The sequence below is a fragment of the Phragmites australis genome, chromosome 2, assembly GCF_958298935.1.
Source record: "Phragmites australis chromosome 2, lpPhrAust1.1, whole genome shotgun sequence".
Taxonomy (NCBI): Eukaryota; Viridiplantae; Streptophyta; class Magnoliopsida; order Poales; family Poaceae; genus Phragmites; species Phragmites australis.
This window is the reverse complement of record NC_084922.1, coordinates 34,950,061-34,966,209: the sequence shown is the minus strand read 5'-3', so window position 1 is coordinate 34,966,209 and position 16,149 is coordinate 34,950,061. Positions and strand designations below refer to the sequence as shown.

Sequence of the window (16,149 nt, the reverse complement as noted above, 5' to 3'; positions counted from 1 at the left end):
GGTTATCCGATGATCCTACCTCGCGTGCACCAAACAAGGATCGGAATGAACAATGAAGTAGCAGGCAGCCGACGATCACTGATCAAACGGCTTGGCACCAACGGGCAAGACGCAAAGTCCAAAGCTGCTTCATCGGTCTCCAAACGTCTCAATCCGGGTGATCATGTGGCCCGCCTCCGGCCCACCAACAACCAAACCCGGTCAAGTCCACGCGACTTATAAACCGCGGCGCGCGCAAGAAACCAAACTCGTACACGATTAGTGGTAGCTGCCTAACAAAACAGCCAAATGCGTCCGCCTCGTCTTCTCGCCACCATGGCTCACCTACCACGCTGCCCTGTCCTCGTCTTCCTCTTCCTCGTCGTCCATGCTCATGTCCCCGCCTCACATGGCGCCTCTCTCCCGCCCACTTACGACCGTTCAATGTGCTCGGAATCGTTCTGGTGCGGGGACGTCGATATCCACTACCCGTTCTACCTCTCCAACACAACCGAAGACACCGCCGATTACAGTACATCCTTCTCCTGCGGCTACACCGATCTGAAGATCTTCTGCCGGGAAGAGGGGGCAACCAAGACTCCCATCATCCATCTCGGCGGCGACAACTACACGGTACAGAACATCTTCTACGACAACAGCACCATCATCCTCGCGGACAGCGACGCGCTCAGCGGCGGCAGCTGCCCCAGGGTTCGCCACAACGTCAGCTTCGGCCAGGAGTGGCTGCACAACACCAGCTCCTACGACAACCTCACCTTCTTCTTCGGCTGCTACGCCACGCCAAGCGATCCCGCGCCGCCTCGTTTTGACAAATACAAAATCGATTGCGCGGAGTTCAATAATTTGGCGGACGGTGGAGTCTCCTTCGTGTTCACGTCTGAAGAGGTGGACAAACCTCTGGAGCACGAGTTGTCCTTGTACTGCAAGGCGATTGTCACCGTGCCAGTGAGAAGCGAGGTTCTGACGGCAAACAATATTCCGTCCGTGCTGACAAGTAGCGGATACGGTTACGTGCTTCGGCAGGGGTTCGAGCTGGCCTGGAACCCGAAGACGACAGACCTGTGTTACCGATGTGAGCAGTCCGGCGGAGGGTGCGCCTACGGTCGGAACGGGGACTTGCTGGGTTGCTTGTGCAACGACGGGAAGGTGGGCAACCAGAACCAGGATTGCAAAAACACGAGTAAGTCCTTCAGAAACTGATCCTTCGAATTTACCCTTCATTCTTACTTGGCCATTTGCATCTCGTAGCCCCCTTGATTGTTTCCGGTGTGTGTGTCCCGCGTTGCTGCAGCTGCAGCTGCAGAGCTGCTTTCCCCTTTCTAATGGTGCGCGTTGACTTGACCTAGTCCGGGATTAGTTTGGTTTGCCTGAAAATTAAGTGCGCGGGTAGGTAGATATTAAACTTGAAATTCTGGCTCATGTTTTCCTCATTCGGCAAGGATTGTTTATGACCTCGCACTCCTTGTTCTAATTTCGCACTGCTGCTCCACACGCTTTCATGCCCAGGCGCCCTGCTGTGCTCCACAGCATTTTGTAGAGCAGAGAACCGTACTGTGCGTCTGTGCCTGCTTCAATGTGAAACAATGGGAAATGCACGGCAGCACACATGCTTGCGTCGGCGAGTGGAGAAGTTAGTTAGCATTTGGCTCTGGCCGGCAAGTGACCAGATTTTTTTTCTTACACGCCTAGAACACGTGATAGTTTCGTTGATGCAGGCTCTTCGCTGGAGAAACTGGCCGTGAGAATAGAGACCGTTGTATGATTACTATGCTTTGGTCCGAGGACGTGTTTTCGGGGTCGGAGAAAGCACACTGTGTTCAAATCGATTTCACATTTCCGTGGTTCCCAAAACAGAGCGGACTGGGTCCCTGATCCTGGGTACGCGTATAACTGTAGTTTTTTACTAGCTGCTGACCACTTAGGAACACTCGAAGCTTCTAGCTAAAAGGCGCAAATATGACCAGGAGCGTTTATGTAGGGTAACAGGCAGGTTACGTTAGTTCAAAGGAATTTTTTTTACCGTATTCATTTAGGAAAGTATATTAGTAGGTTATCATAGATTGTTACTGTTTGATGCGCAGTATAATAGAAAAAGAGTTAGAGTAGACCAATTTAATGTCGTGCGCGTCAAACTCATCGAGCAGTTTCTCGATCAGATCCGCGACCAGCCCCGCGCAGGTGATCATGCTCCCTAACCAACTCTGAACAGGTGGTTGTGTTCTTTGACCAATTCCTCGATCAGCTTCCGATCAGGTATGTTGCGTCCTCGACCAGTTTTGAGTGATCGTGTCGTGTTGTCCGACCAGATCTGTGTGGTTGTGTTGTGCTCCACGATCAGAATAGCAGATACGTTGATCAGTTCGTCACGGCCGACAACCAGTCTCGAATACGTCGTGATCAACTTACCGAGAAGATCAGTGTCGCAATAGCAGCAACGCTTCTACGCTATCCACACGTACTGGGTATAAATATTGAGCGTCGATGTGCTAACATCGCATATGCGGCTAGGGTTTTGGGAGATCGTGTAGAAGGTTGCAGCTAAGATTTCGGAGTGGCTCAACCTTAGCACGCCCTACCCACGCCTCTCCCCATACAGAGCTTGCTAATAGGCTCCCACGTTGGAAGCCTTTAGGACTCTAACTTCTTATAGATCACAATCCAATCAAAACTCATATACGAATTCAATTCGCATGTTTTATTCCAACCCATTAAGTGTGTAACCCGTTATGTTCATGTACAAATGGCTACAACTCAGAAACTCTTTTCAAACCGAAATCAATAGCGATCCCTGGCAGGACATATTAACTCCCGAGTATACACGAAAGATCATATCGACTGAACCTTGATATACATATGCACCGATCCCTTCGCCCCACGATACCAGTCAAGCTCAAGACGAGATACGTGACATCGTTGTGATAGCTCGATCATCCACTCGATGAAGTAGTGGATTTATCATGACTAACTCTTTAATCATATTGGCATGATCATGCACTTTCTAGATCCAACTTTTTCGAGGGACCCACAGATATCTCTCCTGTTATCAAGGAGGAGTAAATTATATCTTGATCGCTCACATCTCACGTCATATTTCATGATAAGCTCGAAAACTATTTTTATAACTACTCAGTTACGGAATAGCGTTTGATAGCTTCAAAGTATGCCACTACATATTCTAGTAATCAATGATGATCTCAGGTCTAAGGATCATGTAGATAAACCATTTGAGATAACAACTGATGCACATCATAAATAACAATCTCAGCAGTATCTCAAGGTGGGTCTATTCAATATCATATTCTCTAACAAAAATATCCATATTATTGACTTAGTATTTCTATATCTATGATCCATTAAACGTGGTCATCAATTAATACATGTGATAGCCTTATGTATCATAATAACGATATACGATTAAGGATCGACTAAGAATAACATCATGATATAAATAAAGAGTTTGATGAATAAATCACATACTTATCAATCAATATAAAAATAATCATTCTTGAAATAATATATTATTTAAAAATATATTAACATAGATATATAATATAATTTTCTTTATAATTACCTTTGTCACATTCCCTTTATTTATAATTACCTGTGGCATGTCACCTTCGCTTTCTTCCATGGATCTCAACCAATTAGAGACACACGAGCCTCGACGGAACAACGACGGGGGGCAGGAGTTATAGCCGTCGTCGCGTGGCACTAATCGACATGTTGCGAGGCCCAGTTGGTCCTGGTCAAGCACGGCTTCTTCCTATCATGTGTCGCCATGTCCCTCTCGTCGGCCACGCAACCTTCCGAGAGAGCTCGCCAGGCCCTCGCGACCTTATAAACGGAGGCCGGCGGCCACCAAACTAAGGGGCAAAAATAACTTTAGCTTGACTCTGCTTAGCCATGGCTCTCTTGCTACGCCACCGGCTGCCGCTGCTGCTTCTCCTAATCTTGGTTGCCGCTTCGCATGGCGTTCCTTCCAGCGCAGACAGCTATGACTCCTCCCTGTGCCGGCAAACTCACACCTGCGGCAACGTCAACATCGGTTACCCGTTCTATCTTCGTAACGAGACGGTAGTTCTCCTGGGTTACAACAGTTCGTACTGCGGCTACCCTGGCTTGGGGATCCTGTGCAAGGACGGCAAGCAGGCCATCCTGCAACTCGGCAGCGGCAACTACACGGTGTCGGCCATCGGCTACCGGGACCTCACCGTCACCGTGGTCGATCAGGAGGTCCTGGAGGAGACGGGGACCTGTCCCAGAGTCGATAACAACGTGACGTTCCCGCAGGCCTCGTGGCTGTCCTATCCTAACACGGTCGATTACCTCCTCTTCTTTCTCGACTGTTCCTTCGACGGGTTCGTCAAGCCGGCCAACATCAAACAAATCACCTGCCAAATCTTCGACGGGTCTGGGCTGTCTTTCGTGTTGCCGCGGCGTGCCGTGCCGGCCGGAGATTGGTGGCGGGCGTGCCAGAGAGTGATTGAAGCGCCTGTACTCAAATTAGGCCTCCCGGCCGATCCACGAAATGATCCATTGTGGACGGACGGTGGATATCGCAGCTATCTTCGTAGCGGTTTCCAGATGGCGTGGGACCGAAAGCCCCCGGCGTGTAGCCAGTGCGAGGGATCAAACGGACAGTGTGGCTACAATCAGGTGGGGGACTTCTTCGTAGGCTGCATCTGCTCCGGTGGGCGAGTCGACGCTCACAATTGCAGCGCTAATTATTCCGGTAAGCCTTTCAAAGCTTTGTATACTGGTTTTCCAAATTGCACTATTGCGGTGGGGATTATTGGTCGCTTTGCTTCAATTCATCATGCCGTGCTTTATTTTTCTATATATCATACCATTTTTGAAAGGTCTCTGAAGAGATTATTTCCTTCTCTCGAGCATAACACGAAAACATGATTAGATTATTTTTTAGTTGGGTTATTTCGATTCATACCATTATTAATATCGCAGTTTTAAAATATATCATTACAAATTTGGTATTTAGAAATGTACCATTACAAATCTTTTGAAATTATATACGTGCCATTACTCTTAAAAATCAGACAAATTTTGCAATGGCATGGATTCAATTTTAGAAGATTTATAATGGTATGTTTATAAATACTAGATTTGCAAGGACATATTTTAAAACGATGATATTTATAATAATATTTTATAAGGGCACATATTTTAAAAGGGCATATTTCAAGTCTAACTTCGGCTGATACGAATGAGTTTGACAGAGTGAGCCAGTGAGATCACATATCAAACATCAAATCCCGGACCACCCAGTAGTTGGGCCTTTCTTATTCCTTTGAGCCTCCATACTACTAGCTTCTTTGGTTGTTTCGCAATTTCATGCCATACTTTCCTCCGATCCGTTCATGCTCCCATGCGCCCGCTGCTTGTTGGTCCTTGCAACTTGCTAATGGTGCACGTCGCTTGACCCAGAAACCGGAGAAGTTATGCTCAAAACCTGGACATTCCAAACCGCCGTAAGCCTATACGTACACAAGAGTGTTCGTGTAAATTTATAGCCGAACTTGATCCAAATTAGTCGGTGTGACCAATTCTGATCTCAATCTGGACACAGTGACTTGCTGTGAAACGGCAAGTTGAGTCGCATCGCCTACGTGTGACCTTTAAGTCGCACACATGCAGGAGAATCGTTCCAAAAGAAAGCCAGGCCCTACTAGAAAACCTGGAAAATATCATAGACCAAGCGCATCTTTCCTTTGACACCGATTAAAAAAGGTGACCAACCCTCGGCGCTCGTCTCGCGACGGGACAATGACATGGGGAGGTAACAAGGCGACCCTCGCAGAGTGCCGGTAAGCTGGCACGTCGCGAGTGGCCAACTGCTACGGGCCTCCCATCAGCCATCGTGTGCCCGTATGTACTTGACCCGGCCCCGTCGTCAGCGTCAGCCACCCAACACTCGCCGGTACCTGCACTTGCCAAAGTGAAATTTAAAAGACGATAATGCTCTGCTCCAAACATCCGAGCCCAAACAAAAAATCGGACGGCAGACTAACTGACTGGCGCCGGGTGTAATATAAAAAATAATTATGATAATAAATTTTTATAGCATCTGAAATATTAAATTTGAATATCTAAAATATTATAGATGTGAAAATATAGAAATTAACTTAAATGGATAATTTTTTGATCCGGATCAATCGGTCGTTGGACTAACTGACGCTAGGTGCAACATACGAAAATAACTATGACAATAAATTTTTATAAATATTAAATTTGAACATCTGAAATATTAGAGATATAGAAATATAGAAATTAACTTAAATGGATGTTTTTTTAAGGATCGGATCAATCGGACGATAGACTGACCGGCTGACGCCAGGTTCAACATACGAAAATAACTGCAACAAAATTTTCTATAACGTCTGAGGTATTAAATTTGAACATCCGAAATATTGAAGATGTGAAAATATAGGTATTAACACAAATATATAATTTTTTGGATCAATCAGACGTCAGACTAAACGATTGATGCTAAGTGCAATATAAAAAATAATTATAACAATAAATTTTCATAACGTCTGAAATGTTAAATTTAAACATTTAAAATATTGGAGATGCAAAAATATAAGAATTAATTTAAATTGATATTTTTGTCCGAATGTATGTGCTATTTTGGTGTATATCTTTTGAGGTTATACACAGTCATTTCAAATCGTTAGAGCGTCCGATCCGTAGAACATCCGGACGCTACCATCTCCCATTAAAACATGGCCATCCACCAACCAAACCTCGCGCCAGAAATCCTTGTGAGCTGAACCGAGAAGAGAGTCGCCAACCTGCCATGCCTTCCCTCCTGCTCCTGCTCCTCTTCCTCGCCGCGGCCGAGTCTTCCCGCGGCGATGACACTTACGCTGCCTCCGCGTGCCGGTGGCAGCCGTACCTCTGCGGCAGCGTCCACATCAGCTACCCGTTCTACCTCTCTAACGAGACGGAGGTGCTCAAAGGGCACGACGGCGAATCCTACTGCGGGTACCCGGGCCTGGCCGTCCGCTGCGACGGCGGTAGCAAGGCCGTCCTGCAGCTCGGCGACGACAACTACACGGTCTCGCGCATCGACTACGCGAACCTCACCGTCTCCCTCGCCGACACGGACGCCGCGGCCACGCTCGGCGGCGGCTGTCCCAGCGTGGACCACAACGTGACCATCCCGCCGGACGTCCGGCTGTTCTTTCCCATCTCCGTCGTCGACTACCTGTTCTTCTTCGTTGGCTGCTCCTTTGGCGGGCCCAAGCCGGGGGGTGATGACGCTCCCAAACCGCCTAAGCCGCCGACCATAAAGCCCATCACCTGCGGCGGCGCCTTGTCGTACGTGATCCCGCGTGATAAGGTGCCTCCCGGCGACTGGTCGGGGGCGTGCCGGGACTTTTTCCTAGTGCCCGTGCTCAGGGAATCCATCCTGTCCGGCGAGCAGGACCCGTGGTGGAGGAGCGACGGCTACGGCAAGGCTCTCCGCGCGGGGTTCCTGGTGGGCTGGGACCGGAGCTCCGGGCAGTGCGGCCAGTGCGAGCAGTCCAACGGCAAGTGCGGGTACAGCCGCGCCGGCGCGTTCCTGGGCTGCCTCTGCGCCAACGGCCGCGTGGACAGCAACGGGTGCGGTAAGATCTCTGACTCCACCACGCCTTCTTCGCCCGGTACGTACGTACGACACTCCGATCATCAAACCGGTCGGTGCTTTCGCCGTCCAAACCGCGAAAAAAAAAACGAATCATTAGCCCGTCGCGTGCATTTGATCAGGTGACGTTAACTATCGCACTCTATGTTGCTTGGGGTGATTAGCTTTGCTTGCATGCCATGTCGCCAACACGCCATGGCTTCTTCCTGCACGATCATGCTTTCCTCTTCTTAACCGGAGGAAACGCTGGCAAGTTGGAAAATATCTGGGTGTGAAACGAACCGGAGCTGAAAGCACGTCAGTCCAATCAGTTCGAGCTCTGCTCACTAACCTTCGACAGAGATGTGTCGTGGTATGAAAAGCATGCCTTGATGGTAGATTAGCACAGTGCGCTTGTTTTTCAAGGGCTGCCGCCAGTGGGGCTGGGACGAGTCGGGCTCGAAGATTATGCCCAGGGCTTTTGAATCTGGTAACGTCGGCTTCAGTACGATCACGCGGAGAGGAAAATTAATGGGGGCACAGCGACGTAGCTCCGTCTCACCAAGACTAATTCTCTCTCTCTCTCTCTCTCTCTCTCTCTCTCGCACGGCCATGTACCAGTTCAGAATTCGGAAAAGGATCATCAAGCTTTGTTGAATCGATCTCTGCTACTTTTGGTGCTGTCTGTGTCTACTGTCCTCCGCTGCTTCCTGCGGTTCCAGAGTATGTGACTGACTCACTGACATAGCTGATTCAGTATTCTGTAGAGTGTAGACTGAAGTATTCGTAGTAATGGCCCAGAATCGACCTTCGCAAAGACCCAGTGTCGCATCACAGTTGCATAATACTGTGGTGGTTTCATCTGGAAGAGTTGCTGTAGCTTGGAGGCCTGTGCTCTGTTGCTGATTGCAATTTTCACCTCCCAGTGTTTATGGCCGAACGTACCTGACAATGCGGCCAAAACAACGCTTCCAGGCAAGAACTAATTGCAGGATTAATGGTTGCGGGTATGACGAGTCAAGGCCCACCTGTCGATGTCGGAGTACGGAAAAGTTGATGTGCACTGGTTTAGTCTTTTTAATTTCAGAGGTGGACATCTTATCACACTTTCTAACTGAAAAAAAAAAAATCCAAACTGTTTGGTTATTTCCTTCGCTGCTGGTGTTCACATTGCCTGAGCCATACAGCCTAGAGACAGCAACTTATTAGGCCTTGCCATTGGCAGGTTAAAGATCTGGTTCGCTCCCAAGACTCTAGGGACCATTGATCGTTGATTTGGAATGCTTTCAAAAAGCTCTGGCATGAATTCTAGATGTTCCTTTTCATTTGTGAGAAGGTGTAAACATATTTCAAGTGTTTTGATCATTTGTTATTGCCTGTCTTTTTGACCTCTTCAGTTTTCTTTTCTGATGCGGATGTGCTACCTATCTGTCATGGTCAACAACTCAATATGCTGTCTGCGACTTTAAGATCAACCCCATGACGAAAACAAACAGAATATTCTTTGCTACACATTTCTCTTTAGTCCATGGAATTTTCATACCCAACATATCTTCAAAAGAATAAAAAATGTGTTAGTTTCGTCAATAAAACTGATAAAAAGGGTAGGTCCCGCATCTGCTCAACTGTTAGTACTAGTTCTGGATTTTCAAAGTCTAGGTTATTGTCCCTCTAGTCAAAACATATTACTTACATTTATGGCCCATGTGAAAGTTTTACCAGGATGAAACAGACAAGCAACAACTTGGTCAGGTTCCCCTGTGCTGCTTCTTGGTATCGAATCAGTGGCAAATGCAAAATCTTCTCCTACACTTAGGTTCCAATGAAGAATAGGAATCAATTGACAGAAAACGATCGATAGACTTTTACCTTTTCTTAATCTTATTAAAAAATAACTGACAGATTTGGGTTTTCTTTTCTCAATATTGTGCAGGACCGAAGAAAAAGACGAAAGCAATTATAGCAGGTAATCACACATACATAGTACTTCTTGCCGCATGTACCAACTTCTTGAAATTCATAATGATTGTCATATTTGTAGTTAGTTTGCACCTTTTTATCATTTGAATGATACAGTATGTAGCAATTAGCATATTCGCTAGTTGGTCATCAATATATGATTCTCTCAAGAAATGACAAAAAGGACTCCTTGCAGTTATATTTAAATGGCATTCCAGATCGTGGCTACTGTAGCATAGCACCAATAAGATGACGTTAGTTTTACCATGTTACTCTCTCAGGTGCACTAAAAACCGCAACTCCTGAAACCACTCTGTGCAATTGTGACACTGAATATTTGTAGCTTTTTTTAGATCACTTAATGTTTGTAGTTGAAGAAAGCTGAGAGATGAAACATCCACAAGTAATTGTGATTTGCAATATTTTTTTGTTAATATCTAGCAAATGACCTATCTGTACTCTGTGCTACTTTTCTGTAGGTTCTGCTTCTGCCTCCAACTTGTCAATCGCTAACCTGTTCGATCTTCATTTGCTGTGTCAGGTGTCGTTGGTGGATTCTTCGTGTTTCTCGTTGCTGGCGTAACAGCTATTTTGTTCATTCGCAAGAGAAAGCGGAAGGAAATCAACTCATCTTCGAAGCTCCTCAAGTACAGCGGCTCTGGCGGGACCCCACGCTCCCGGGGTGGCGACATGGAGTCCGGCAGCATCCAGGACCTGAAGACTCACCTCTTCAGCTACGAGGAGCTCGAGGAAGCGACCGATTGCTTCAATGACAACAGAGAGCTCGGTGATGGCGGCTTCGGCACTGTCTACAAAGGTAGAAATGCTCTCTGAAGCTATGCTATTGCCTTCAGATTTATAGTGCCAATTGGCATTCTGCATTGTTCGACAAAGTCAGTTCCAAGAGGTTGATCATGGCAATGGATATGTTTACTCAAACTAGGACTCAACATGATGCTATCTACGGGTGCAAATCGGTCAACCTAAGAGTACTCACTGATACTCTTTAGTTTAACAAATAATACTATTTTATTTGAATTGAACAAATTTTAGAAAACTTATCTAATTAATTGAACTAAAGATGATCGATAGATACTCTTAGATTCGCTAATTTGCTCAATTAGTGCTACCATACGCATGGAAGTAGTTTTCACGTGCCAAACCACCTGCTGTACTTACCAGTTGGGTTGTCTGTGTTCAGGGTACCTAAAGGACGGGCGCGTGGTGGCGGTGAAGCGGCTGTACAACAACAGCTACCGGCGCGTGGAGCAGTTCGTAAACGAGGCGGCCATCCTGTCCCGACTGCGCCACCCGAGCCTGGTCATGTTCTACGGCTGCACGTCCAGCCAAAGCCGCGAGCTTCTCCTGGTCTACGAGTTCGTCGCCAACGGCACGGTCGCCGACCACCTGCACGGCCACCGCGCCTCCGAGCACGCCCTCTCGTGGCCGCTCCGCCTCAGCATCGCCGTCGAGTCCGCCGCGGCGCTCACGTACCTCCACGCCATCGAGCCGCCTATCGTGCACCGCGACGTCAAGACCACCAACATCCTCCTCGACTCCGACTTCCACGTCAAGGTCGCCGACTTTGGCCTCTCCCGCCTCTTCCCCCTCGACGTCACGCACGTCTCCACCGCTCCCCAGGGCACGCCAGGGTATGTCGAGTGCTACTTCATGCAGAGCAAATGTTGTTGGTAAAAATGGTAGCATGATGGTCGTGCTCTTGTGGTGAGCAGGTACGTGGATCCGGAGTATCATCAGTGCTACCAGCTGACGGACAAGAGCGACGTTTACAGTTTCGGCGTCGTCCTGGTGGAGCTCATCTCGTCCAAGCCCGCCGTAGACATCACCCGACACCGCAACGAGATTAACCTGGCCTACATGGCCATCAACAAGATCCAGAAGTGCCAGCTCGAGCAGCTCGTGGACCTCGGCCTCGGCTACGAGGCCGACCCAGCCACGAAGAAGGCTATGACCATGGTCGCCGAGCTGGCGTTCCGGTGCCTGCAGCAGAACGGCGAGATGCGGCCGCCGATCAAGGAGGTGCTCGAGGGGCTCAAGGCCATACAAGATGAATGCCGGATGGAGACGGATGGAGACAAAAACAAAGAAGGGCCCTTCTCCCCCAACACGGTCCATGCTCCATGGGACAGCAGGGCCACGACGCCTAACACTAGCCAGTAACCCGCGGGGACTAGATTAGTGCTTGAGAGTTGAGACCTATCGAGATTTATTTGTACAATATTTGTATCACTGCTGCTTAGGGATGCGCTTGTTGTGTGAGGGCGTGAGGCCTTGTTACTTCCAGGCCTCGTAGTTCCTGGTGATGTAAATATGCGTTCTGTTGGTGCTGTCAGAACAGATGGGATGTACATAGAAGTGATAATGCTACATACATACGAATATTAAGTGCTACGTTCCAAATATAAGTCCATTTATATTTATCTTAAGTCAAACATTTTTACCTTTAACTATTAATAGCTGAAAAATCATATAGATTAATAACATAAGTCAGATATAACTAAATTCTCAGAAAAAATATTTTTATAATATATAACTCTTTTTATTTTAAATAAAACATTTATATATACATTAGTAGTAGATACCATATGTAAGATAGTATCGATGTTCTAAGACAACTTCTAGCATATATTTTAAAACTTTATCTTCTATAATACTATTATAATATCACTAACATTATTACAGTATATTTCGATCCATAACGGTTACTATATTTTTTATATTTTATAAAAGCTTCGGCTAGAACTAGCCTGACCTTGCTGATTTCGATGTGCCCGTTTCCGTTCCACTAGTGTTATCAGTGACATGAGCAGTAGATTGGTACACAAGATAAAGCTCACATGGATCCACAACGCATGTGCATCCTATACTGGGACAACCAGATTAGATTATCGTACTCGTGATTCCGTCAAGGCTTCAGACTTTGCACAAAGTGGCAGAAAATGTTTGTATTGGTCCCTCGTGATTACAGACAATAATGGTACACTTTCACATGATGGAAACCCTAACTGGTGCTGCAAAACAGGCTGACGGTGTAAGTGTTAAATTAACCGAGAAACTACCAGTTTTGAGTAGTAGCTCTTTGATGGATGGTAGTAGCTTCCTGATTCGTTTCCTTTATTTAACAGCTACTTTCTCTCCGCTGCAGGAACCGCTGGAAGCCATTCCTCGCAGTAGGATGTAATACAGTTGCTTGATTCCCACGCTATAGTATTCAGTACTGTTCCACACATTGTGCAGAAGATCACATCACCAAACCAAGCATCTTCTCCTCCTGAACTTGTCGATATCATCTGAGCTCATCCGCGGTTTCTCAGGAACGTTCACCGTTTTAGATTTCCCAACACGGCTATCTAGGCTCTTCCGCGAGATCTGTGAGCACTTTGCAGCCTCTTGGGGTTTGTCCGAGCATGCAGCTTCTGTGCCTTTAGTAGCAGTGTCATCCTTTGCTGTTATCTCTATTGGGTCAGGTTTTGACGATTTTTTGCTCAGGCTTGACACAAACTTCTTTAAGTGCCTAATGTAATCAGGATACAGCTCGAGATTGCAGTGGCCACCACCACTTAACCACAGTGGCGAATATTTTACTTTACAAAGCTCCCATAGCTGTTTTCCATGGGAGCAGTCGACGACATCATCTGATGTACCCTGGTATAAAAAGCACCAAAATTCTAAGGAAGCAACAATGATGCTAAAAACAAACATGCGGTTTTCAAAAATTGGTTGCTAGGCCTCTATATCTGACTGCCCATTTTTAAATTTTCCATGCTTGGTTTAGTGAGTGCTGAGTATTTACTCATGAACCTTCTACTTTGTAGACACTAGACACAACTCAAAGACAGGGAATCAACTATCTTCAGGCTCAATCTACTGGTGTATCATATCCGAAGTCAACCCCACCAAGGATCCGATGTAGGGACTGATTATGAGTGAAAAAAGAAAAAGGAGTAAAATAGTTGAACTCACATGAATGATGAGCACGGGACAATTTACCAAGCCAATTTTGTCGATGTTCTACGGAGATGAGAGGAAAGATATCAGTTATTTACCAACCATAACTCTAGGGAAATAAAGGAACCAAATATACCTTGTAAATGTCAAACCAAAACGTCCGTTTGACTGGATATAGTACTCTTAGTCCAGATAATATGGGACTGTGCAAAACCACAGCTCGCAAGTTTGGCAATCGCGAAGCAAGATCAATGGTTGGACCACTTCCAACAGACTGACCATACAATATTATATCCTCATCTGCGACACCATATTTTTCCTTGAGGCAGTTATATGCTGCTTCAATGTCTGCATATGTATTACACTCAGTGGGCTGTTCAATGGAAGAATAAACTGTCTATTAAGATATGGTTATGGAGAAGATTAGCTTTGTTACTTAAGTTTTTAATGAAGCAACCAGCATAAAAGAACAGCAGATACCTTCCCTGTAGATCTCCCATAACCGGAATAATCATACCTGCAATAACATATGGGTATGTTAAAAATTACTCAGAAAAAAGAAATCTTGTCCTAACTTCAACTGCTTTCTTTTGAGACTTGGGTAGGGCACTGACTTTGACCACAAATCAAGTATCGGTGTAGAAGAGAAGCCTGAGCAATGGAAGGAGGCTGAACATTGCTCTAAACAAAGCAGTAGACAGAAACCAAGCACTTAAAATGCAGTGATTCAGTTGTCAAGCTAATCACATTACCTTGGGATGGAAGAGTAAGCAATGTTGGATATGCTTTGCAGGTTGTGTAAAGCTTTTGATGCAGAAGATCATTATGCTGTTTAGCAATAGAGTTATAATAACAAACCATGATTTAGTCTCAGTGTGACATAAATCTTACGGAATAATTATAATCATGAAACGGAATTTCTTCAACAATCACAAAGCCTGTCCACATCCCTCAGCAGGTTGACACATGAGAGAGAAATATCCCTTGGAATCCAAAATATGATGCACACCTCTCTGCATAATGCAATCCACCAGACAGACCCACTAATCATGCCTCGAAATGCAAGACACCATCTCATCAGCATCGAGAAAGTTCATGGTGCAAAATCCAAGATACATCCACAAAATACATTATTTTGCTTCTCTGGCACACCAATATAGTCGGTAAAGTCTCTTTCTTAGTGCAAAACTAAGAAGAGATAGCCTGAATTATCAAACCTGAACGGCAGTTACCAATTTTTCCAGCTTTTCATTTCGCAGGAAACAGACTTCTCTTTTTATGAAATGAAAATTACCACATCAATTACTCCTGTACTCAGTACTTTGAAGCCACTACCTATTTCTTCATTGGAACAAGATCCGTAAATGTACGCTTCATGTTGCTCGCAATCTCGAAAGCAATGTACTGAATTCAAGAGTCTCCTTAACATCAAAATTCAAAATACAATGACTTTGGGGTGTGAAAAGGGTTTGTTTGCCATGGTTGGACAAATTGTAGTGGTAAACTGGTAATACTGGAGGGAAAGGTTTACGGGTTCACTCCTGTAAATACAGGAAATTTCCTCAGCATCTACGGCTAAACAGATCGACTGTGTGATCCGATCTTATTTTCCACCAGTTTCATGTGCTAACAGAATCGCCGCTGCAAAGTCCCCAAATTAGAGGAAACCACATCACTTTACATAACTGCAGCGACCATCAGGAAATAATAAGCACACCAAATCTAACAATAAATGCAGACCAGGAATCGAATACCCCCGCAAGTACGTGCCTTTCCCAAAACCCTCCCGTAAGTTTCCCCCAACGGAAAACCCTCTAGCTCGCACTCGCAGCCAAATCCAGCTAAATTGGCAATCGCGCGTCCTGAAGCGGGGGGCGGAGAGCATTACCCGAAGAGGTTGACGCGGAGGCGGCGGCTGAGCTCGACGAAGAGCCCGTACATCTGGCCGAGGTCGGCGGCGTTCCCGTGGGAGTAGAGCAACGTAGCGGAGGCCCGCGCGTGGCGCACGTACACCCCCACGATCTCGTTCCCCCGGCGCGTGCGGAGGCGCACCACCTCCGTGCCGTCCTCCTCCTCAGCGCCGGTGCCGGAGGTCGAGGAGGAGTCCCCGCCAGCGCCGTCCCGCCTCCTTCGGCGGGCGGGGGGACGGGAGATCTCGGGGATGGCGAGGCGGCCGGTGGCGGCGTCGGCGACGACAACGGTGTAGGACGGCGGCGTGGGCGGGAAGAAGGCGAAGCGCGCGGCGATGTTGGACGTCACGCCGCCCATGCCTGACGTCTCTACCCGGCGGGTCAAGGGGGAGGGGGTCAGCAGCGCCGCCGCCTCGTGGCGCGCGGCGTCATGCGAGGAGGGTTTGGATCGGAGGGTTCGGTGGTGGTGCGAGCGGGGGGAGAGAGAGAAGGTGGGAGCTCACTTCTTCGAGCTTTTTTCTCTCCTGCTTTTTAATTTGGGCGTTGCTTTTAGTTGGGCCTGGATCGATTTACCGAGAGGAGCGAAGCGGTTGGCCTCACCCGGACAGGAATGTCGCGGATCGGCTGAGGCTGGTGGCCGCCATGGCCGATGCTGCGTGCGTTGGGTTGTTGGAGTAGTATGGGCAA

At 47.0% G+C, this 16,149-nt stretch overlaps 2 protein-coding genes across 5 annotated transcripts in view; one reads left to right on the top strand and one right to left on the bottom strand.

The window, feature by feature from the left end:
- The window catches only part of LOC133908518 (LEAF RUST 10 DISEASE-RESISTANCE LOCUS RECEPTOR-LIKE PROTEIN KINASE-like 1.2), a 61,058-nt gene extending 49,036 nt beyond the window's left edge, over positions 1-12,022 (top strand). Inside the window, exons 1-5 of one of the 4 annotated variants that reach the window (XM_062350584.1) lie at positions 150-1,180; positions 9,558-9,590; positions 10,125-10,400; positions 10,785-11,235; positions 11,317-12,022. In XM_062350584.1, coding sequence (XP_062206568.1) covers positions 289-1,180; positions 9,558-9,590; positions 10,125-10,400; positions 10,785-11,235; positions 11,317-11,764 — 2,100 coding nt within the window. In that variant the 5' untranslated portion in view covers positions 150-288 and the 3' untranslated portion in view covers positions 11,765-12,022. Of the gene's footprint in view, positions 1-149; positions 1,181-3,715; positions 4,733-6,536; positions 7,629-9,557; positions 9,591-10,124; positions 10,401-10,784; positions 11,236-11,316 lie in introns of those variants that run through there. The other 3 variants (XM_062350586.1, XM_062350582.1, XM_062350583.1) reach the window with 3 other exon arrangements.
- A 482-nt stretch (positions 12,023-12,504) lies between these two features.
- LOC133908517 (uncharacterized) lies at positions 12,505-16,149 on the bottom strand. Its single transcript, XM_062350581.1, has 5 exons — positions 15,441-16,149; positions 14,033-14,069; positions 13,689-13,925; positions 13,568-13,615; positions 12,505-13,249 (listed from the first exon to the last, which is right to left on the bottom strand). The coding sequence occupies exons 1-5, from the start codon at positions 15,818-15,820 to the stop codon at positions 12,851-12,853; spliced, it is 1,101 nt and encodes a 366-aa protein (XP_062206565.1). The 5' UTR covers positions 15,821-16,149; the 3' UTR covers positions 12,505-12,850.

Excerpts from the sequence above, each read along its gene's own strand:
- LOC133908517 (XM_062350581.1), bottom strand. The coding sequence starts at position 15,820 with ATGGGCGGCGTGACGTCCAACATCGCCGCGCGCTTCGCCTTCTTCCCG. Across the intron at positions 14,070-15,440 it reads CTCCGCGTCAACCTCTTCGG|GTATGATTATTCCGGTTATG; the intron begins GTAATGCTCTCC and ends ATGTTATTGCAG. Across the intron at positions 13,616-13,688 it reads TTTGGTTTGACATTTACAAG|AACATCGACAAAATTGGCTT; the intron begins GTATATTTGGTT and ends TCATCTCCGTAG.